Below are 24,423 nucleotides of genomic sequence, written 5' to 3' on the forward strand. Positions count from 1 at the left end.
TTGGAACTTGAAGTCCTTACAATATAAGGATCCGACAATTCGAACAATTTCGATCAAATGCAATTCAAAAAGGCGGCTAAAATGGCGAAAATGTTGTCAAAAACAGAGTTTTTCGCGATTTTCTCGAAAACGGCTCCAACGATTTTGATCAAATTTATACCTAAAATAGTCATTAATAAGCTCTATCAACTGCCACAAGTCCCATATCTGTAAAAATTTCAGGAGCTCCGCCCCATCTATGCAAAGTTTGATTTTAGATTCCCAATTATCAGGCTTCAGATACAATTTTAACAAAAAAACTCTGTTTTGACAACATTTTCGCCATTTTGAATTGCATTTGATCGAAATTGTTCGAATTGTCGGATCCTTATATTGTAAGGACTTCAAGTTCCAAATTTCAAATCCGTTAATTGGGAGATGAGATATCGTGTACACAGACTCACATTATACTCATAATGTGCGTACAGATTTACGCGCCGCGAACATGAGCACTTCACTTTTAATTAGCTGATGCCAAGCTTTTAAATCTGTATCTTACCGTTTCTGTAAAAATACAGCTATAGTCAGATGATTAAAAGTCAATTAATCATGTTCGAGGCGCGTATATCTGTACGCACCTATACATATACAAACATACACACACACACACACACACACACACACACACACACACACACGCACACTCACATACAGACCAATACCCAAAAACCACTTTTTTGGACTCAGGGGACCTTGAAACGTATAGAAATTTAGAAATTGGGGTACCTTAATTTTTTTTGGGAAAGCAATACTTTCCTTACCTATGGTAATAGGGCAAGGAAAGTAAAAAATGAATTGAATGTGAGATCGGTGTAATCAGTCTGGGAGGAGGGGTCACTCCACGCCTGAACTTGCTGTCGGCTGATCTTGTAGATTCAAATACTAATTTAATGCAACAGACCGGCGTGAGGTGTCTCGATCACACAGACCTCATAAAATTCAATACAAATTCCAAAATAATTCCAATCACAGGTGATTGTATGCTGTAGCGTTTGCAAATGCATCAACAAGGTCAAGAAAATTCGGTAGACTCCAACAGCCAAGAATATTATATAATTCAAGGAGATCATTGCTCAACTTATAACTATACCTTGTGGGTTTGCCAAAACACGGGAAAATAAATAGCTAGAAATTAATAACAAATTGCAATATATTGCACACTAAAAATCAACAATTTTCACAGAAAATCACAGTTTAACGTTTAATTCTGTTAAAAGTCTTTAATTGGATATTTGATTTCAAATAGTCCAGAGTTTGAATTGAATCATTTCTATGATATCCGATACTTAATTTATATAATCGCCTTGAGCATTTGCGACTCACGGGGCTGGCGTGGAAAATTAGAAATGAGATAAAAAATACTACAAATTTCGTACGATATCAGAGTCTAGCAATTTCAATTTTCGTCAAGGATAGCAACACCAATGTTGATCAAATTCTGCCATTATAACGTGAACCTCACTGTAACAGAAATCTAATGAAGTGGATATATCCACGGTATATAGAAGAAGACGGTAGGTGTCACGCGCATGTTTGTGCTAAATTTCCGGTGTAGCTGACGTCATTTTATATCTAATCATCTGTTTTTAGCAAATAAGTTTCTTAAATTGCCAAATAGGTGTTGAAAACCTCGGTTGGTGGCGATAACGCAATCTAGCTGGCTGGCCATGCGCACACATTTCATGACCACTACCGTTTTCATCTAAATACCGTGGATATATCTATATCTTCCAGTGTGTAAAAACATATTGCGATTGGAATACTATTTCGGTTACAGCCATAATAACCTAAGCTACATTTCGTGATTGTTGAAAAACAATCTGGTAACATTGGGGAGCTAGAAAAACATAGCGCTCTCTGCTTTGTCAGATGATAGACCATGAAAGCAACACCAATGCTAATCCAATAATGCCATTACAACGTGGACCTCACTGTAGATAAATGCCTTTATTTTTATACTATTTTTATCCGGTTGCTAAACCAGATTTTAGATTGTAAAACTTTTTTATTACTTTTATGCTTACATTGAAGAACTTTATTTATTTCTGTTCAATGATGCTCCTGTAATGCCGACGTGACCTTGCTATCAAGGTTATTTGCATACAGTATATTATTTCGTATATTAATTATCATGGTGTACTTTTGCTGCACAGTACAACAAGATTCAACTCTAAGGACCGGTTTCCGAGCTCGGGATCTATAAGTTCTGGACTTACAGAGTCCAGGACTGAAATAAGCTCTCGGGTTTAAATCAACTTTCTGAGTCACGGGTTTATGTTTTAAACTCCTGGGTCTATTGAGTTCTCGACTTACTTGAGTCCAGGACTTTAAGGCAGTAAACATGAGGGAAATTCTCAATATTTTGCTGTTGTATTGTTGGCATTAGGCCTTTAGCAAAACAGCTGATTGCAGCGGGATAATTGAAATGCTCTCCAAACTGTTTTGTGAATCATTTTGTCAAAATACGTTTCGATTTCTTTGTATTGTGTAGATCTATAAATTCAAAGCAAACCTAACCTTTTGAAATATGAATAAAAAATAAGCATTTCATTTTACGTTATCATTGATCCTTGCCATTGATTTTGGAATAAAATTTTAGTATGTTTTGAAAAAACTGGAATAATAATTTATTATTGTTATATTATTATTATGTTGAATATGCCATTGATTAATAATATTCACATTAGGAGATGTGATGATTGCCATTCCAAGGCAATCTTTGTATTATTTTCCTTGAACATTTCTAGGTTATGTCATACAGTCATAAAATAAGGTTAGTTTTTTAAGCATAATATAATGAAGAACTTTATACCAAAATAAACTTGCAAACTATAAATTATGAATTTAGATGGACTAATCCAAATAATTTAGGTATTCCATGACATCTATTTGCCTTTTTATCTACTCCAAAACAATAACTGAATTGTGTTTGCTCAGTTAAGTCTAGAACTTGAATTTAAACCCTACCCCAGTCGAGGGTTTAAAATCACGCTGTTTCAAGTCCTGGACTTAACGATTTTTGATAAATCCTTGACTCAGAAAGAGGCGAGAATCTAATTCAAGTCCTGGACTTATAAGCTCTTCACTCAGAAAGCATAATTATAAACTCCAGGGTCTAACATGATCTCTAAACTCCAGAGTCTATTTAAGTCCTCAACTACGTTAACGCTCTGACTTGGAAAGCCAATTTTCTGACTCCAGAGTTTAAAGCCAGTTAAAGTCTAGAACTTAGCTAAATCCCGAGCTCGGAAACCGGCCCTAAATTATTACCTTACAATTGTTAGAAGTAAGATATTCGTATTCATTTGTTAACAAAGTTGTCATTAGTATTGTTTATTTTATTCTATCTTCACTTTACTATGCTATGCTTTCACGCTATGTTTTTCTAGCTCCCCAATGTTACCTGATTGTTTTTCAACAATCACGAAATGTAGCTTAGGTTATTATTATGGCTGTATCCGAAATAGTATTCCAATCGCTATATGTTTTACAGACTAGAAGATATAGATATATCCACTTTGTACTGTATGCGCAATATTGATGCTATGTTGTATTATATACCGTTAAAGAAGTCTGTAAATTTTGTTGTTTTTTGTCGAAATAAAAACTTATTATTATTACTTTAAAAACATTATAATTGTGAGGGAAGAGATGATAAATAAAGAGCTTGTGTGCAACTCACCAATATAAACGAAATAGGTGCCTCCCTTCTGAGCTGCGTACCGATACGTTAGCATGGTCACGCCAGCTCCAATCAACAAAAAGACGATTGCAACGAGCAGGAAAGCGATGCCACGGCCTCGAGAGAAGTCCGGCCCAACCGATGACCTGCAATTAAAAAATAGTAATTTGTGTTGTATAAATGTCACATATTAGGAGAAACGATTCATACTTCAAGAATTGCAATTTGTAAGGCTCAACAGTCACCACCTGTGGGTTGGGGGAGCTTTGAGTCGATCATCGTACTCAAGAATGTGTTGAAAACCAGAATTCACCTACATCCATGCTTGTCGTAGGAGGCAACTAAAATGGACCTCAAGGCAACTCCAGAAGTTGCCTTGCCTTCAAACCTCATCAGGGCAGTTTCGGAGCGGCAAAAAGAAAAACCCAAGAGAGCAGAGATGGGCGAAACTCCAGGCACAAATGTGGGTCAAGAGACGAGGGTGGTCGGGCGCCCTAGAGGCAGTTTGCATCCCCTCTCTCAGCGGAAGAATCCGGAATACAAAAAGGCCAGGAGTGGATCTCATTTTGGACGATCCAGTCGGGGGTCAAGGGGGCGGAGCCGCCCCCTGGCTAGGAGCGAAGCGAGCCTGACAGCTAGTATATAAATAATGAAGATGAGAACATATTCAAATTGAATACAGCTTCTATTTTTAGAAAACATAAGAGTTTTTCCACAGTATTTCGTTGTTTACAACGTCTTTGTTGTACCTAAACGCGTTTCAAGGCATACTGAATTCCGTCCTTAGTGTAGAAGAGGTAACTTGAAATTCAATCCTGAAAATGAACTGTAATCGTACATCAAAAGACCAATCCCCTAATAAAAAGGTACACTTTACTGTACCTAATGAATACTGTCATGTCTTGGGAGCAGGAGGTGGTCAACAAGCATAATTCCAGTCGGAGTTCTGAATTTTCACTAACTTCCGCGTTCTTCGGCAATGGGGTCAGGAATACACTTAGCTATCTTACGGCTGGTGATTATTAAATGACTCGCCCAAAATTCTGTTCGCTTGTCTTTATGCGCAATGCATCTTACCTTCATCCTATGGATTCTTTATGACAAAAAATCTGGTGTGGCGCACTCACACAACTTTCCTTGCCGTTATGAAAATTGATCAACTGACGCTAGTGTTCACGCGCATCTCAAGTCTACTATTGAAAGATCTGAGCCAGCTGGTGACAGCACAATAACGCTGGAGACACACGAGGTCTGCTATCTTTTCATAGTGAATGATTTAATCGAATCAACAGTTGCCAACAGTTCGCAATAATTGAATAATCTTATTTTCTCGAATTTCGAGCTTATTTTGAATTTTAGGTGAAAATGTTACTGGACATTAATTATTGTACAGATTTTCATGTTCAATCTTTTCCACTTGCAATTTTTTGTAAAAGAAATTTGTAAATTTTGTCGAAATAAAAACTTATTATTATTACTTAAAAACATTAGAATTGTTAGGGAAGAGATGATAAATAAAGAGCTTGTGTGCAACTCACCAATATAAACGAAATAGGTGCCTCCCTTCTGAGCTGCGTACCGATACGTTAGCATGGTGACGCCAGCTCCAATCAACAAGAAGACGATTGCAACGAGCAGGAAAGCGATGCCGCGGCCTCGAGAGAAGTCCGGCCCAACCGATGACCTGCAATTAAAAAGTAGTAATTTGTGTTGTATAAATGTCACATATTAGGAGAAACGATTCATACTTCAAGAATTAATTTGTGTTAAATAGTAATAGTAAAAATAGTAATTTGTGTAATATAAATGTCACATATTAGGAGAAACGATTCATACTTCAAGAATTAATTTCTGTTAAATAGTAATAGTAAAAATAGTAATTTGTGTTATATAAATGTCACATATTAGGAGAAACGATTCATACTTCAAGAATTGCAATTTGTAAGGCTCAACAGTCACCCCCTGTGGGTTGGGGGAGCTTTGAGTCGATCATCGTACTCAAGAATGTGTTGAAAACCAGAATTCACCTACATTCATGCTTGTCGTAGGAGGCGACTAAAATGGACCTCAAGGCAACTCCAGAAGTTGCCTTGACTTCAAACCTCATCAGGGCAGTTTCGGAGCGGCAAAAAGATAAACCCAAGAGACCAGAGATGGGCGAAACTCCAGGCACAAAATTTGTGCCACATTTAATGTGGGTACACGGTACCCACAATTGGCACAATTGGTACAATTGGCAACTGGCACGGTTGCCAGTCAGGAATGCTTACCCTTACACCAAACTGACAATCTCTGGATAGCAGCGCTCATTTTATACGAAGCCATAGAGGCCAACCAGTAGCATTTGAATAAATGCATTCTCTATTTGATTCCATCTGTAAAAATATAAGAGACCAGAGATGGGCGAAACTCCAGGCACAAATGTGGGTCAAGAGACTGAGTCGAGGGTGGCCGGGCGCCCTAGAGGCAGTGTGGCGTCCCCTCTCTCAGCGGAAGGATCTACAAAAAGGCCAGAAGTGGAACTCACAGAGGTCACGAGTTTGTGGGTGGAGAGGCCAAAACTTACCACTGCTCAAAGAAGGGCGGCCATTTAGGCAAAACTTATTGGAGGAGGTGAGACCTCCTCTTTTGACCCTGCGAAGTTTCGGAGGAGCAAAAAGAAAAAACTCAAAAGACCAGTGATGGGTGAAAACCCAGACACAAATGTGGGTCAAGAGGCTGAGTCAAGGATGGCCGGGCACCCTGGAGGAAACTTGGACGCCCCTTCCTCAGCGGAAGGACCTACAAAGAAGGCCAGGAGTGGAACTCACGTAGACCACGAGTACTAATCAGTCTGAAGAGACTGCCAAGCATATCACACTGGATAGCGACAAGGATTGCAACCAGGTGATGAATGGAATGTTAGTATAGGGAAAAACTCCTGGTTCTTGTAAAGGATATAGGTATTGGTTTGCCTAACTAACATACTACTTGGGAACACAATAAGCTTCGGTTGACGTTTGGGGTTCCTTGTACCTTTGGATCCTTGAATCCGTCCCTTAAAAACAATAAACAATAATAAAGGCTCAACTCACACTTACGCGACTCAAGTCGAGAAGAGACTGAGACTCCACCTTCTCGACGCAGCATGTGGTTTCAAATGGCCACACTCAGACCAGTCGATTCTAGTCTCCGCGACCTCACGACTGTGAGACTGAGTCGAGCGTCGACTCGACATGTTGATCCAGCCTCGACTTGAGTTGCTTAGTACCATGTATTTTTAATGAAAGTGAGGTTATGTTTTATGAAAGTGATGTTTTATAATTTTAGATAAGACAATAATAAGAATTAGATAAGACAATATATTAATAATAATATAACATTTGTTACATGCGAAGTAGTGACGAATTGGATCTTATATTTATGATAAAGTAAGTTTAGAAATTGAGTAGCATGGAACTGAAGTAGTGACAATGAGCAAAAACGTCGTAAGGTCGAGAGTATCCTCGACTGGAGTCGAACTATTTGAGTCGAGCTAGTGTGAGTTGAGCCTTAATGTCACATATCAAGAGAAACGATTCATACTTCAAGAATTGTAATTTATAAATGTCACATATTTAGGAGAAGCTATTCATATTTCAAGAATTGCAATTTGTAAATGTCACATATTAAGAGAAACGATCCATACTTCAAGAATTGTAATTTGTAAATGTTACATATCAGAAGGAAAGATTAATAATTCAAGAATTGCAATTTGTAAATGTCACTTATTAAGAGAAACGATTCATATTTAAAGATTGCAATTTGTGATTGTCACATATAAGGAGAAACGATTCATACCTCAAGAATTGAGAATTGACGACTTACACTTTCTGAAAGTGCGGACAACGAGCAAGCGCAGTGTGTGAAAGAGTGACAACTTGAGCTTATTTGTTGCTAATTTCGGCGACTTACACTTTCTGACAGTGCGGACAGCGAGCAAGCGCGTTCTGTAAAGTGTGGAAGAGTGAAAACTTGAGCCTATTAGATGCTAATTTCGGCGACATACACTTTCTGAAAGTGCGGACAGAGGGCAAGCGCGTTCTGCAGTAAGTTGAGTGAAAACATAAGATTATTTTCTGACAATTTCGGCGACGTACACTTTCTGTCAGTGCGACAGCGAGCAAGCACAGTGTGTGAAAGAGTTACAACTTGAGCTTATTTGTTGCTAATTTCGGCGACTTACACTTTCTGACAGTGCGGGCAGCGAGCAAGCGCGTTCTGTAAAGTGTGGAAGAGTGAAAACTTGAGCCTATTAGATGCTAATTTCGGCGACATACACATTCTGAAAGTGCGGACAGAGGGCAAACGCGTTCTGCAGTAAGTTGAGTGGAAACATAAGATTATTTTCTGACAATTTCGGCGACTTACACTTTCTAATAGTGCGGACAACGAGCAATCGGTTATACAGTGTGAAAGAGTGACAACTTGAGCCTATTTTTCGACAATTTCGGCGACTTCCACTTTCTGACAGTGTGGACGAGGAATCTGTTATGTAGTGTGTGAGAGAGTGACAACTTGAGCTTATTTGTTGCTAATTTCGGCGACTTACACTTTCTGACAGTGCGGACAGCGAGCAAGCGCGTTCTGCAGTGTGTTGAAGAGGAAGGTGTCGTGACAGTGCACACAGGAGACGCGGCACATGCCGGGCAGCGAGGGCACAGGCGGTGTGACCGGACTGGGCGCCAGGTTGATGATCTGCTTGCAGTCGGGGCGGGGACACGCGATTCGCTGCGATGTGCTCTTGCAGATCAGCAGACAGTTGCACGGACAGCGTACATACTTCTTGCCCGGTGGCGCGTTCTTTATTGGCTGAAACACACACACAACAAATCTTCTTTATTTATTGGATGACAATTACAAAACAGGCAATTACATTGAATATATAATAAAACAATTGAAACACTATGGTGTTTGAAACATAATGGTGTTTCAATTGTTTTATTATATAACCTCGAATGTCAAAGCTTTCCAATTTTCAATGTTATTTTGTAAGCCTTCAAACAACTGATATTTAATGATAAAATGTGTTGAATAAGAATTGATATTGTGGAATTTTTCCATAATTAAAAAACCACATTTCTATTTTTGTCACATCCATATTATCAAGGGCCCTACACACCTACGGATTTGGCTCGCTGATTTGGCCTGTCTTGGCTCGGCTCGAGCGTAATCCGTGAGTGTGCAGGCGATTAATTGCGAGCCGAGCCAGGCCGAGCCGAGCCGAGCCGAGCCAAATCCGTCCAGGGCTACTGGCTCGGCTCGGCTCGGGCGAAATCCGTGAGTGTGTAGGCTCTCCCGGCCGAGCGCGTGTAGTTACCAAAAATCTAAATCGCCTTAAAATCGAGATAGCAAAATTTTGATTTCAGATTCGGATTTAGCGCCCTCGAATTAGTAAAATGGTTCGCGGGAGCTCTAAAATAGTCGAAAATGAAAACTCTGTGAGCACTTTAATGTTATTAATGAAGAATTCTATTTCTATAAAGAATTTGGTTGAACTTATAGCAAGAAAGTACTAGTACTGTAAAATAATAATACCAGTGTTTCCCAAAAAATTTTATTAGCTGTAGAATAAACATATTTCAAATTGTTATTCAATAAAAATGAACTACCAAGATAGTTGAAATTTTTCACTTGATACTTGAAATTTTTCAACATATGATACACATATTGATGTATACGATAAAATTTCGAAGTTTCAGAAAATATGATAAAAATGAACTTTTTTTATAATATTATTTTTGTTTACTTGTGGGAAATTTTATTGAGGAAGCTGAAATTCAATCACAACTTTTTTGACTCTATTTTTAACAGGTTAATATTGAGTATGACAACCTTTTTCGATCAATGAATTGTCATAGTATTTTAAATACTATCCTACATAAGATGTAAAGAGTTCTATACCGTACTTATTGGGAGCTGGTTGAGGCTTTACAATATTTCAAGTATAGAGGGTTCAATTCTCTATCTACTGCTACGCTGTGTGAATTAAGAGTTGGTGTGCGTCTGTGTGGGAAAGAGAGATTGATTGATTGATTTTATTGATGGTGTGCTAGGTCTCGACAGACCCATTGCACAAAAACAGCATTACAAAATATACATCCAGATAATTAAACAAAATAAACGATAGTAACATGAACAAAATGGTATTAATGCAATTAAGAAAAACAGAAATTAGTAGATAATTGGAAAATGACAGATTAATTGTTATAATTATAAGATAGCAGAAAGCTCTATCCAGGAGGAAGAGAGGATAGAGAAAAATAAGGCGACAGGGAGAAGAGATGAAGAATAAAAGTAAAACATATATAAAAAGAAACTACAAATGAAGCACAATTACTTTTAAGTTGCGTTGAAAGATCTGTTAATGAAACTGCACTTCAGCAGACCTCAAAAAGCTTACTGAATTCACATTCGTCATCCGTCAGAGAGAGTAAGTGTGGGTGTGTGGGTGTGTGTGTGTGTGTGTGTGTGTGTGTGTGTGTGTAGAGAGAGAGAGAGACAGATAAGAGATAACAATAAGGAGGAAATGGAAGTGAAAATGGTCAGAGTTGAATTCATATCCAACTCTTTTCATATTCATAGTTGATTATTGATTTTCTGATTTCATATTTGGATTCATCTTTTCAAAGTTTAAAATTTAAAAAAAAGTTTTAAAAATGTTCATGTTCAGACCTAAACTTTTGAGTGTTCAAACACTTCTAAAAACTTTCCCTTTATGAGCAAAAAAATTATTATCTCATTAACCTAGTACGTTTTTACTATGGTAATAGTTTTAGTTTAGTTTAGTTTTATTCTAGGTCATTGACCAGCGCTGCTGGATTGACTGTGTCAGGGTTTAAAAAACATGTCACAAAAAAAAGTTTTAAAATGTCATCTCACCTATCAAGAAATTCACTCTAGAATGGATTCACTCACGCTATAGAATGGATACTCCACCAAGAGTGATTTCAAAACTGCTCGGAACTGTCTATCACTTCCACTATCCTTGACCCACTCTGGCAGCTTATTAAACATCTTGAAGGCAATGAAAGGATAACTCCTCTGAGTCCTTGCCGAACGGCATATTAGAAAGTCTTTAATAGAAAGCTATATTAAAAACAGCCATGTTTTTAATTTAAACTCCCTTGTTTTTGGGTATTTTCGAAAATGGGACTTACGCTTTAAAGAATTTGGGGTAGCTGGATTCAAATCTGAAATCAAAATTCCTCTATCTCCATTATTGGACAATTTAGATTTTGGTGGAGAGGATAACCTTGAAAAATACGGCAGGCCGGGCTCGCATTGCTTACTACTATGGTGAGGTCCACGTTATAATGACAGTATTTGATCAACTTCGGTTTTGCTATCCTTGTCTATCATTCGACAACGCCGGTGGTACTATCCTTTTCTAGGTCCACAACGATGACAATTATGTTTTTGACGGTGTAGAAATATAATCAATTAATGCAGAGAATTGGCATCGCTATTCTTCTATCTTTATCCACTGCCATTATAACGTGGACCATACTATAGTGTGTAGTGATTTTGTTCAGAGTCGTTCAAGGACACGAGCCAAGACAGGCCAAATCCGCGAGCCAAATCTGTAGGTGTGTAGGGCCCCTTAGACTCTTACACAGGACTGCACTACAGCTGAAGATGTGTTGGTTTCAATACGAAACTGCAGTCCTGAATACAAGTCTAATAAATGTGGATGTGACAAAAAAAACTGTTTTCTCAACTGATATTTATTCACAAAAATCTGGTGTGGCGCACTCACACAACTTTCCTTGCCGTTATGAAAATGTATCACCTGACGCTAGTGTTCCCGCGCATCTTCAAGTCTACTATTCAAAGATCCAAGCCAGCTGGTGACAGGACAATAACGCTGGAGACACACGAAGTTTGCTATCTCTTCATAGTGAATGATTTAATAGAATCAACAGTTACCAACAGTTTGTAATTGAAATAATAACATTTTCTCGAATTTCGAACTTATTTTCAATTTTAGGTGAAAATGTTACTGAACATTAATTGAAGAGATTTTCATGCACAATCTTTTCCACTTGGAATTTTTTGTTTAAATTGTATCTAAAGCCTGATAATTGGGAATCTAAAATCAAACTTTGCATAGATGGGGCGGAGCTCCTAAAATTTTTACAGATATGGGACTTTAGGCAGTTGTTAGAGCCATAGAGAAACAATAGCGTAAGTAGATATCCCTTGGTATAGGGAGTTTATGTCGTAACTTTTACTGTTAACTCAAGTCGATTACTCCCTATACCATGGGATATCTACTTACGCTATTGTTTCTCTATAATAGAGCTTATCAATTACTATTTTAGGTATGAATTTGATCAAAATCGTTGGAGCCGTTTTCGAGAAAATCGCGAAAAACCCGGTTTTTGACACCATTTTATCCGCCATCTTGAATTGCATCAGATCGAAATTGTTCGTGTCGGATCCTTATATTGTAAGGACCTTAAGTTCCAAATTTCAAGTCATTCGTGTACACAGACGCACATACACTCATACACACACATGCAGACCAATACCCAAAAACAACTTTTTTGGACTCAGGGGACCTTGAAACGTATAGAAATTTAGAAATTGGGGTACCATAATATTTTTTTCGGAAAGCAATACTTTCCTTACCTATGATAATAGGGCAAGGAAAGTAAACACATGCATTATTATAATCATATAAATGATTGGGAGAGAATCAATAGGATTATCTCAAAACTGTTTCTCACCCGATTTCTTTTGATATAATAGTACAAGTGAGGTTATGGTAACAGTTCTCATTATAACCAAGAGAATTTATAGACCCCAAATGTTTATTATAATAACTGCCGGTTGCACAAAAGCTGGTCGAGTTTTAATTGTGATTGATTTCACGAGAGTCAATCGAAAAATAAGGTTCTCTGATTGGTTCTTGTGAAATTAATCACAATAAAAATTTGGCCAGCTTTTGTGCAACCGGGCCCAAGAATTTCTAATCTTGAATAATTAGAAAAGTGAAACGGCTAGGCGCACATCAGTTAGTCAAGACGAGACGAGTCAAGACATGATCAGACACGTTTAGTCACAATACTTCACATAGTTGCTTATGAATACATGTCTAATTGCAATGACTAATCAGTGTGAGTTGCGTCATAAGCAACAATGTGAAGTATTGTGACTAAACGTGTCTGATCATGTCTTGTCTTGTCTTGTCTTGACTAACTGGTGAGCCCCTAGCCTTACACTTGATAATGTAATATTAAACTTTATATTTCCCCTCATATTGTGGAGGGATAGATTTAGTGAGTTATAATGGCAGTGGTGAAAGATATGAAGATAGTGTTGCCGATTCTCTGCCTTGCCGCTACCTTCTCAAGAGAATAGTTGATACCGGTATATCCGATGAAATATTGACTGTTAATTCTTGTTTAAAATAATCAATTATATTTTGAACATATTTTTCAATGATTTTATGATAAATTTTCATAATTGAAATTAAATATTCAGTTAATTAATTATATTTCTACATTGTTGCAACACGATCTGAGAACAGTGCGGAGGTGGTGGAGGATAGCACTACCTGCTGTGTCGAATGAAAGACAAGGATAGCAACACCGATGTTAATAAAATACTACCATTATAACGTAGACCTCACTTTAGTGAGTGGTTTTTGAAAATGTATGTGACACATAGTACATAACCTTCATCTCTTTTCTATATTCATGAAATCATCATGAATCATTCATCCCCTCGTCATCACCTACGCTTAAAACACGTCTAGAAAGTTGCTGTTGTAAGTATACAGAGTGGGTGAAAAGTCTGAGAACGGCTTAATACCTCATACACACAGGTTATTTGACGGTGGGTGTGATTGAGGATCCTCAACTTGAAAATACTACTTTATTATGACTTCAATTATCTGGTATGCCATCTTGGATCCGCCATATTGAATGCAACTTTATTTTTTTAAATAGGAAGGTAGTCATGCGATACAAGATTTCGATACGAAATTTCAAGAGGAAATGAATGACGAAAACCGCATATCGATATCTCGAACCGTTTAGAAGATATTCACATTATTAATAAATACTATTCAAAGCAGAAAGGAGAGAGAAAAGTCTGAAAACGGCTTAATATCAATATGGCGGATCCAAGATGGCGGACCAGATTATTGAAGTCATAAATAAATAAATAATATATTTATTACCATTTGGTTTACAATAAACATTGGTCATTGTCACAAGTATACAAAAGTAATATAATAATAAAGTAGTATTTTCAAGTTGAGTAGGATCCTCAATCACACCCTCCGTCAAATAACCTTTGTGTATGAGATATTAAGCCGTTCTCAGACTTTTTCTCTCCTTTCTGCTTTGAACAGTATTGATTGATAATGTGAATATCTTCTGAACGGTTTGAGATATCGATGTCCGGTTTTCACCATTCATTCTCATTTGAAATTTCGTATCGAAATCATATATCGCATGACCTCCTTTCTATTTAAAAAAATAAAGTTGCATTCAATATGGCGGATCCAAGATGGCGGACCAGATTTTTGAAGTCATAGTAAAGTAGTATTTTTAATTTGAGTACGATCCCCAATCACACCCACCATCAAATTACTTTGTGAAAGATATTAAGCCGTTCTCGGACTTTTCACCCACTCTTTATAGGCCTAATATGATAAATGAAATAATTGGCTTATTATTACGGGATAGGAAATTCACGAATGACGCATCTTTACGTCTGAACTACTGGACTGATTAACTTGAAACTTTGCATATTAATTCTTAATTTGCCGAGGATGGCTATAAGACTAAATAAATTCTTCAAGATTTCAGTGGGTCAAGCTTTCAATTAGACCATTGCGGAGCATGGGTTACCTGCTATAGTGAGGTCCACGTTATAATGGCAGTAGAGAAAGATAACAGAACAACATTGCCGATCCTCTGTCTTGTCAATGCTTTCTACAGACGGTAGCTGATACATGTATATAGATGTAATATTAACTCTTCATTCTCGTTTAAAATAATCAATTATATTTTTCAATAATTTCATAATGAATTCTAATTATTTATTAAGATGAAATATTATGTTGATTAATTATTAATTCTACATTGTTAGAAGACGACATGGCAAGAGAACAAAGCGAGAAAGAGATAGCGCTATCTGCTTTTTTGAATCATAGACAAGGATAGTTCCCGCCCAAATGAAATTCACGTACAATTCCCGGATTTCCCGGTTTTCCCGCCGCGTGGACACCCTGAGCAATACTATTGCTAATCAAACACTGTCATTATAACGTGGACCTCACTATAGTAAATAGATGAATGAATGTATGTGAATGAAGTGTTATTAGTGTGTACATACAGTGGCCTCATTGCAGCGATTGCACTTAACCACGTGCTGGTCTTTCTTGCTGGTGACGTCGATCAGCTCCTGGCAGACACGACACGTGACCTTGGGCCCCGCCCCGGCAGTGGCCGCCTGGTAGGGGGGAGGCAGCTCATCGGGGCCCACTGGCGACACCGTCGCCACCCCACCTTAAACAGGAATAGGTTAGGTTAGGTTGAACAAAAAGTTAAAAACATCGAAAGCAACGTCAAAATCACATCAACCTTTACAAAAACTTTCAAATCCAAACAGTTCATTGTTAGAAACAAAGTCAAAATCACATCGACCTTCACAAAATCATTTGTATTCAAAATAATTTATTGTTAAAACATCAAAAACAACGTCAATATCACATTAACCTTCACAAAATCTTTTAAATTCAAACAGTTTATTGTTAAAAACATCAAAAGCAACGTCAATATCACATTAACCTTCACAAAATCTTTTAAATTCAAACAGTTTATTGTTAAAACATCAAAAACAACGTTAAAATCACATTAACCTTCACAAAATCTTTTAAATTCAAACAGTTTATTGTTAAAACATCAAAAACAACGTCAAAATCACATTAACCTTCACAAAATCTTTTGAAGTCATAGTAAAGTAGTATTTTTAATTTGAGTACGATCCCCAATCACACCCACCATCAAATTACTTTGTGAAAGATATTAAGCCGTTCTCGGACTTTTCACCCACTCTTTATAGGCCTAATATGATAAAGGAAATAATTGGCTTATATACGTACGGGATAGGAAATTCACGAATGACGCATCTTTACGTCTGAACTACTGGACTGATTAACTTGAAATTTTGCATATCAATTTTTAATTTACCGAGGATGGTTATAAGCCTACTTAAATTCTTCAAGATTTCAGTGGGTCAAGTTTTCAATTAGACCCTTGGGTTACCTGCTATAGTGAAGTCCACGTTATAATGGCAGTGGAGAAAGATAACAGAACAACATTGCCGATCCTCTGTCTTGTCAATGCTTTCTATAGACGGTAGCTGATACATGTATATAGATGTAATATTAACTGTTCATTCTCGTTTAAAATAATCAATTATATTTTTCAATGATTTCATAATGAATTCTAATTATTTATTAAGATGAAATATTTTGTTGATTAATTATTAATTCTACATTGTTAGAAGACGATCTGGCAACAGAACAAAGCGAGAAAGAGATAGCGCTATCTGCTTTTTTGAATCATAGACAAGGATAGTTCCCGCCCAAATGAATTCACGTACAATTCCCGGATTTCCCGTTTTCCCGCCGCGTGGACACCCTGAGCAATACTATTGCTAATCAAACACTGCCATTATAACGTGGACCTCACTATAGTAAATAGATGAATGAATGTATGTGAATGAAGTGTTATTAGTGTGTACATACAGTGGCCTCATTGCAGCGATTGCACTTAACCACGTGCTGGTCTTTCTTGCTGGTGACGTCGATCAGCTCTGGCAGACACGACACGTGACCTTGGGCCCCGCCCCGGCAGTGGCCGCCTGGTAGGGGGGAGGCAGCTCATCGGGGCCCACTGGCGACACCGTCGCCACCCCACCTTAAACAGGAATAGGTTAGGTTAGGTTGAACAAAAAGTTAAAAACATCGAAAGCAACGTCAAAATCACATCAACCTTTACAAAATCTTTCAAATCCAAACAGTTTATTGTTAGAAACAAAGTCAAAATCACATCAACCTTCACAAAATCATTTGTATTCAAAACAATTTATTGTTAAAACATCAAAAACAACGTCAAAATCACATTAACCTTCACAAAATCTTTTAAATTCAAACAGTTTATTGTTAAAACATCAAAAGCAACGTCAATATCACATTAACCTTCACAAAATCTTTTAAATTCAAACAGTTTATTGTTAAAAACATCAAAAACAACGTTAAAATCACATTAACCTTCACAAAATCTTTTAAATTCAAACAGTTTATTGTTAAAACATCAAAAACAACGTCAAAATCACATTAACCTTCACAAAATCTTTTAAATTCAAACAGTTTATTGTTAAAACATCAAAAACAAGGTCAAAATCACATTAACCTTTACAAAATCTTTTAAATTCAAACAGTTTATTGATAAAAACATCGAAAACAACGTCAAGATCACATCAACCTTTCAAAATCTTTCAAACTCGAAATAGTTTATTGTTGAACATTTTATAGCATTAACTTTACTCGAACTTCGAGACCTTTATAGGGAGCCAGATGTAGTATGCGAGTTCAAGTTTAGAATGATCAGATGGGCTGGGCATGTTTTGAGAAGAAAAGAGGACAGCAATCTCAATCAAGTGTTGAAAAGAAATCCAGAAGGACGACGACCGAGAGGAAGACCACGACGGAAATGATGGAGTCAAATGAAGGCCGATATGGAGAGAATTGGAACAACCGAGAAGAGCGCGGAGAATCGAGAGAGGTGGAGGGGCTTTGTTGGTGCGGCTAAATATCTACTTAGATTTGTATGGCCATGGCAGTAAGTAAGTAACTTTACTCGACTCGTTTGAAGTTGATAATAATTTTTACTTTCCTTGCCCTATTACCATAGGTAAGGAAAGTATTGCTTTCCGAAAAAAATTAAGGTACCCCAATTTCTAAATTTCTATACGTTGCTCCCCGGTCGATCATCAATCGCTCTGCTGGAGTGAAGTTCGGTTGCGGAGCAGAGCGAAAGTCTGTACGCACCTTATGAGTGTATGTGCGTCTGTGTACCCGATATCTCAACTCCCAATTGACGGAATGACTTGAAATTTGGAATGTGAGGTCCATACAAAATAGGGATCCGACACGAACAATTTCGATCAAATGCGATTCAACATGGCGTCTAAAATGGTAAAAATGTTGTCAAAAACAGGGTTTTTCGCGATTTTCTCGAAAACGGCTCCAACGATTTTGATTTAAGTTATGCCTGAAATAGTCATCGATAAGCTCTACCATCTGACACAAGTCCCATATGTGTAAAACTTTCAGGAGCTCCGCACCATCTATGCAAAGTTTGATTTTAGATTCTCAATTATCAGGCTTCAGATACAATTTAAACAAAACATTTTGATTAGATTGAGCATGAGAATCTCTACAATTAATGTTCAGTAACATTTTCACCTAAAATTAAAAATAAGCTCGAAATTCGAGAAAATGTGATTATCCAATTGCAAACTGTTGGCAACTGTTGATTCTATTAAATGATTCACTATGAAGAGATAGCAGACCTCGTGTGTCTCCAGCGTTATTGCCCTGTTACCAGCTCGCTCAAATCTTTGAATACTAAAGTGTGAGATAAATTTCTTTTAACACGGCTCTTTCTCAAAGACGGAGAGGTCCGATGCTCTATCCTCCACTAATCTCTCCCACTACCTAACAGCATTCTCCTTCTTTTGTGTCTGTGTGAGAGAGCTTTGTAACGCTTCGCTCCCCTCCACTGGCAATGTTCCAAAGTGATACGTTTGTGTATGTTATGGAGATGTGTTCATCACAAGAACCTGAAGCGAAATGACACGGCGCATCCAATTGTGCTCAGGATGTCCGTCTGTGACTATGTTACAAACTGTGGAGGGAGAAATGGATTTCTCCTCTTCATGTTAAAGGTAATTTTATTTCGCACATTAGACTTGAGATGCACGGGAACACTAGCGTCAGGTGATCAATTTTCATAACGGCAAAGAAAGTTGTGTGAGTGCGTTACACCAGATTTTTTGTATTAAAGAAACAAAGGTTTTTGAACGATAACAGATGTAAATTTTAAATAGGGGCTTGGTTTAAAAAAATTCCATTGGGGGTTTTCAGTGTTAATAAAGTGACTGTATATAGTTTTCAGTGTTCAAAGTTACTATATAGCTATGATAGTAGACAAAAACGAAAAACATTACCTATATAGAAATACAATACATTGAAGTGAAGTGGAATGTACACAAATAGTAGAATAGAGATAAAATATTTTCTCTATATTTTAAAATAGTTTTCAGTGTTCAAAGTGATTATATAGCTATGATAGTCAACGATCTATATATTTTATACTAACAGTATTATGTAGTTAGTATTATAGATCGTTGATTTATTTATTTATTCATTTATTTTTTTATCTCATTGAAAAACTGATCTTATTTATCTCATTTAAAAACTGATCAAAAACAAAAATATTTTACTCTATAAATTGGAAATTTTCGAGTAATTTTGCAAAATTTTGAGCCAGAAAAGAAACACAACTTCACTATTAGCTATTTTACTTATTAGCTATACTTATCACTATTACTATATTAATGATAGTAGACAAAAAACTAAAAACATTAGGTTACCTATATAGAAATACAATACATTGAAGTTAAGTTGAATGAACACAAATAGCAGAGAATAGAGTTAGAATATTTTCTCGAGTTGCAACTATATTTATGAAAAATGATTAGGCTATTTGATAAACACTAGTGATGTTCCCATGAACTTCAATAGAACATAATGTTCCTATAGCCTAACAGAACTCACTTAACCCAACAATCTGCATTGAAATCAACAGAATCGAGTTTTCTCGAGTATTAAACAAACATGTAAAGTGATTTCCTCTTATAAAATGAATGGGAATGCTCCTATAAAATCAAATAGGCCTGTTATTCCTTTCACAATCATTCATAGTTGAGAATGATATTGTAACCTATGTATCAATGTATAAATAAATATAAATAAAGTAATGGCATTTTTGTTGCCGAGTAGTAAATGAGAGTAAATTGCATTTTTCTAAAAATTTTAAACTTTTCTTGAAATTTACCTTTTCTACAAATAGAAAAGTGAAAGTTTAAAGAGTAAAAATCATTATATTGTATTGCAGCTTCGGTTTGTTTGTTTACATAGATGTAAAAATCTGGTGTGGCGCACTCACACAACTTTCCTTGCCGTTATGAAAATTGATCACCTGACGCTAGTGTTCCCGCGCATCTCAAGTCTACTATTCAAATATTTGAGCCAGCTGGTGACAGGGCAATAACGCTGGAGACACACATGAGGTCTGCTATCTCTTCATAGTGAATGATTTAATAGAATCAACATTAATTTGCAATTGAATAATCACATTTTCTCGAATTTAAAGCTTATTTTCAATTTTAGGTGAAAATGTTACTGAACATTAATTGTAGAGATTTTCATGCTCAATCTACTCCACTTGATTTTTTTTTGTTTCAATTGTATCTGAAGCCTGATAATTGGGAATCTATCTGCATTGATGGGACGGAGCTCCTGAAATTTTTACAGATATGGGACTTGTGGCAGTTGATAGAGCTTATCGATGACTATTTTAGGTATGAATTTGATCAAAATCGTTGTAGCCGTTTCCGAGAAAATCACGAAAAACCCTGTTTTTGACAACATTTTCGCCATTTTAGCCGCCATCTTGAATTGCATTTGATCGAAATTGTTCGTGTCGGATCCTTATAGTGAAAGGACCTTAAGTTCCAAATTTCAAGTCATTCCGTTAATTGGGAGATGAGATATCGTGTACACAGACGCACATACACTCATACACACACACACACACACACACACACACACACACACACACACACACAGACCAATACCCAAAAACCACTTTTTGGACTCAGGGGACCTTGAAACATTTAGAAATTTGGGTACCTTAATTTTTTTCGGAAAGCAATACTTTCCTTACCTATGGTAATAGGGCAAGGAAAGTAAAAATAGACGTTATTTTCGGTCACTTTTGTAAATAATAGAATTTTCAATAATAAATTATTGACTTCAATATAAGCATAAATTTAATAATAAACTACAGTGTAGACGACACAGTTATGCACATAACTTACTGATCTTTAAAAGCATGTAGTCACAAATACCGGCCCAAACGTATGTTCACTGCCAGTCAAAAATTCTCAACTAGGTACTCAGACTTGAAAAAGTGAATCAAATAGCTGCTGTGTCGTTAGCATAACAATGGAGACTGCTACAGTAATAATCTACCTCATAAAACAGTGATGCAAATTTCTGAATTTTAATTTGAACAATTTTATGGCATCTCCCGTCAGATTAGCATAAAGTCGCTTATTAAAACGTGTTGATGGCTTGAGACTAGTAGTATGATGATTGTAATTTGTCTATAAATTAAATTTATTGCCTATATTTGTCTATTTCGTCCATGAGATAGAATTTACCTTCAAGTCAACACTTGATACATGTCTTGCACTTAAAGGCCTATATCAAATATACTTGGCATAAGTCACATTAATACTTCATATTTGAAAGGTTAGCCTGAAATTTATCAATTTTTCTCCTATATAGAATAGGCTATGATAAATTTATTGCACTTATAGGCCTATATCAAATATACTTGGCATAAGTCACATTAATACTTCATATTTGAAAGGTTAGCCTGAAATTTATCAATTTTTCTCCTATATAGAATAGGCTAAATTCAAGTCATAAAAATTTGCCACAGCTAAAGTATCATACAAACCACTGAGGTTTGGAACCCACCTAAAACCTTGGACATATCTATCTTATTTATTTATTCATCATTTACAATCAACTTAAAGGCAAAGAAACAGACTACAGTTCAAAACTTCTTTTCATCCCAATTTCATAAAATAAATTGTCCAAATATGTGCGACTTTCCAATTCTTCACTAACTTCCACATTGAAAAAACAAAAAAACACGTGAAACAATTAATTTTGAATTTGGAAATATTAAGATCCGAATGATACACAAATTCCTTCTACTAGTATAAGTACTCAAAACTGTAAATAAATGCACTACCTATGGAGTATTACTTCACTCACATCCAGATCTGGGACTTATGTTATTAAATATTATCCTCAGTAGAAAAGTGTATTTATTAATTGGTTCAATGTCTCAAGCTAAGGTATTCAAAAGTTTCACATGTAAGTGCAATAATAAACACATTGGATTTGCAATAAAATAGAAGTAAATTTGTTATTCAGATTTAATTAGAAAAACAAAAAACATTTGCAAGATTAAAGGATCCTTCCCAACGCAAGGATTTGAAGGGAAACTAGGAAATGCAGTTTAATGTAATTTAATGATTTTACTAAACAGCATAAATATTATTTATAATTGTAATGTCAAGTGTATAAATAATTTAAGCAACGTGCTTAGTACAACTACTAAAACGTTTCAGTTTCATGTGATAGAAAATGGAGCCAATTTCAATCTACACTAACACTTGATATGAAGGTCTGTAAGATCACTTAAAGATCTTAAATCAATTTGGATCAAAGAAAGGAATTTTTAAATACATTTAAAATGAAAAGTGAATATCAACGAATTTGAATAATGTTTTGGAACTTGATAATTTGTTAAAGGATGTCAGATTTCGCACTATGCATTGTGTTCTTGTCCAACTTGTCGCGTTAGTGCTCAAGTCACTTTGTCATCGGTCCACTTTCACTGTGTTTTCTGCAGTTCACGGATTACATCAGTTTTTGTCATGCTACATTTGTACATTAATTTATTGTACATTTGGTATTATTTAATATTATTTTGGAGTATTTCCTACCGTGTCTAGACGTTTTTTAGCATATTTTTCATCGACGTGCTATGCGTGGCTTCTTGCAGCGCGATTCGTGCATGCATTTTCCTGTTTCCTTCTTCACACAGCAATGGCGTAACAGTTCACATCAGCTTTTTCGTTCTTCAATTTTCGTCGCTTTCAATTCAAAATTTTCAATTCTCAAGTTTTAAATTCATGTTTATTCAACGTAGAATGTTTCTTCCAGTGCTTCGATAAAGTTTCAGTATTTTCGGTTCGTAGTTTGTGAATATCTTCAATCATCAGTATTTGGTATGTTCCAACACGTTTCATTCGTCACGAGTGCTTCAAATTTTTATCTTCAATTTAAATTTATTCACTTCTCAGTGTGAGAACTCAAATCATTTCATATTACTGATTATGAAAATCAAGTTTCCAGAACATTCAACATTCAGCAAAAAGTTATATGATTGAACTGAACATTCATTTGCGGTAGGCATTTTGTGGTAAGGCTTGAGGCCCAATTTCGCATTCATCGTTTCATTGAAGTAATTCTGGTCTCGGGACATTATTACTGGTGTGTTGCTTGCATTCCAAGATCACACTCTCATCATTTCACGGTGCAGTCAGACGTTCTGCTCTGTATCCGTTTTGTTAGGTTAGTCAACTAGCTACCTAATCATTCATTGCTAGATCGAAGTATTAGCAATTTTCATGTCTACCCCGTAGATGGTGTATCAGTTTCAACCAGTTCTTTTAGTGATCTACGAACATTTGTTACATTTCATTCACCATGCCAAGCATTGGATGGTTGTCTATTCAGACATTCACTTAGCATCAGTGTTGTGATTTTTGGCCGTAGCCAACTCAATTAACTTTGCACTTCATTCACCGTGCCTAACTTTTGGACGGTTCATTCAATTCAAATTCAGTGAATCTTCAGCTACGTTACTTTCAAGTTTATGTGTTGCATATCTCAACTGTGTCACACCGTCATTGTGTCAGTCTTGCCCGTATTGCACTGACATTAGTTAACCTGACATTACCCACTCATCGCTGTGTCGCCGCCGTTCCTGTGTCATCACCACTGAGCCATCGCTGTTTGGCTATCCTGATTCGTCACCATTCCAGTCCGGAGTCTGTCGCTCGGATTGATTCTTGTCCTGCTTGCGGGTCATCCAAGTCGCCGCTCTTCATGGCTCGCCGTCCAGTCCAGCTCCGGTAGCTCGCTCTGGTCCGCTCCACTTCGTGGGTCCATCCAGGTCTCCACCATCGTCCGGTATCATCGAGGGGGTCTCGATGTACTGCCCATCCAATTCAAGATTGGATCTCATGCTCTTCATGCATTTGATAAGTATTCTGTATCAATTTTGAATCATTATCAGCATTTTTCATTATTTGTTCAATTGCCTTGTTTGTTTAATTATTATTTGACCTTTTCAGGGTTTACTTGGAATTATTTATTCTAAAGTCGCGATTCCCATTTGTAGACACAACTTTTTACCAATATTTTTGGAAGTATTGCAAGTATTTGTATTTTACATTTATCATATCAGACTTATTGATCTATCATTTAAAGTTAGTCTAAGCCATTGTCAATTACGTTCTTGAATACAGTGTCTGTTTCATTTCACTGTACTACCTATTTTATATTGTCTTTAAAATTATTAATTACATTGAATATATGCTTTTCAATTGACGTTCAACTCATGATTATTTAGTGTATCTAATAAAACCTAGCCAGAACTACAAAGGTTTTAATTTCCTGAAAGCATTCGTTTTTTTGTTATCGCGTGTACACAGACGCACATACA

The 24,423-nt window shown here is 36.4% G+C and overlaps 1 protein-coding gene across 1 annotated transcript in view; it reads right to left on the bottom strand.

The window, feature by feature from the left end:
• Positions 1–1,611: 1,611 nt before the first annotated feature.
• The window catches only part of LOC111043649 (type 2 phosphatidylinositol 4,5-bisphosphate 4-phosphatase), a 34,266-nt gene continuing 11,454 nt past the window's right edge, over positions 1,612–24,423 (bottom strand). Inside the window, exons 2-6 of the mRNA XM_039429582.1 lie at positions 15,092–15,264; positions 8,292–8,551; positions 5,208–5,405; positions 3,722–3,867; positions 1,612–1,619 (exon numbers count right to left, since the gene is read on the bottom strand). Coding sequence (XP_039285516.1) covers positions 1,612–1,619; positions 3,722–3,867; positions 5,208–5,405; positions 8,292–8,551; positions 15,092–15,264 — 785 coding nt within the window. The remainder of the gene's footprint in view (positions 1,620–3,721; positions 3,868–5,207; positions 5,406–8,291; positions 8,552–15,091; positions 15,265–24,423) is intronic.

Source organism: Nilaparvata lugens, chromosome 5, assembly GCF_014356525.2.
Source record: "Nilaparvata lugens isolate BPH chromosome 5, ASM1435652v1, whole genome shotgun sequence".
In the NCBI taxonomy this organism is placed as follows: Eukaryota; Metazoa; Arthropoda; class Insecta; order Hemiptera; family Delphacidae; genus Nilaparvata; species Nilaparvata lugens.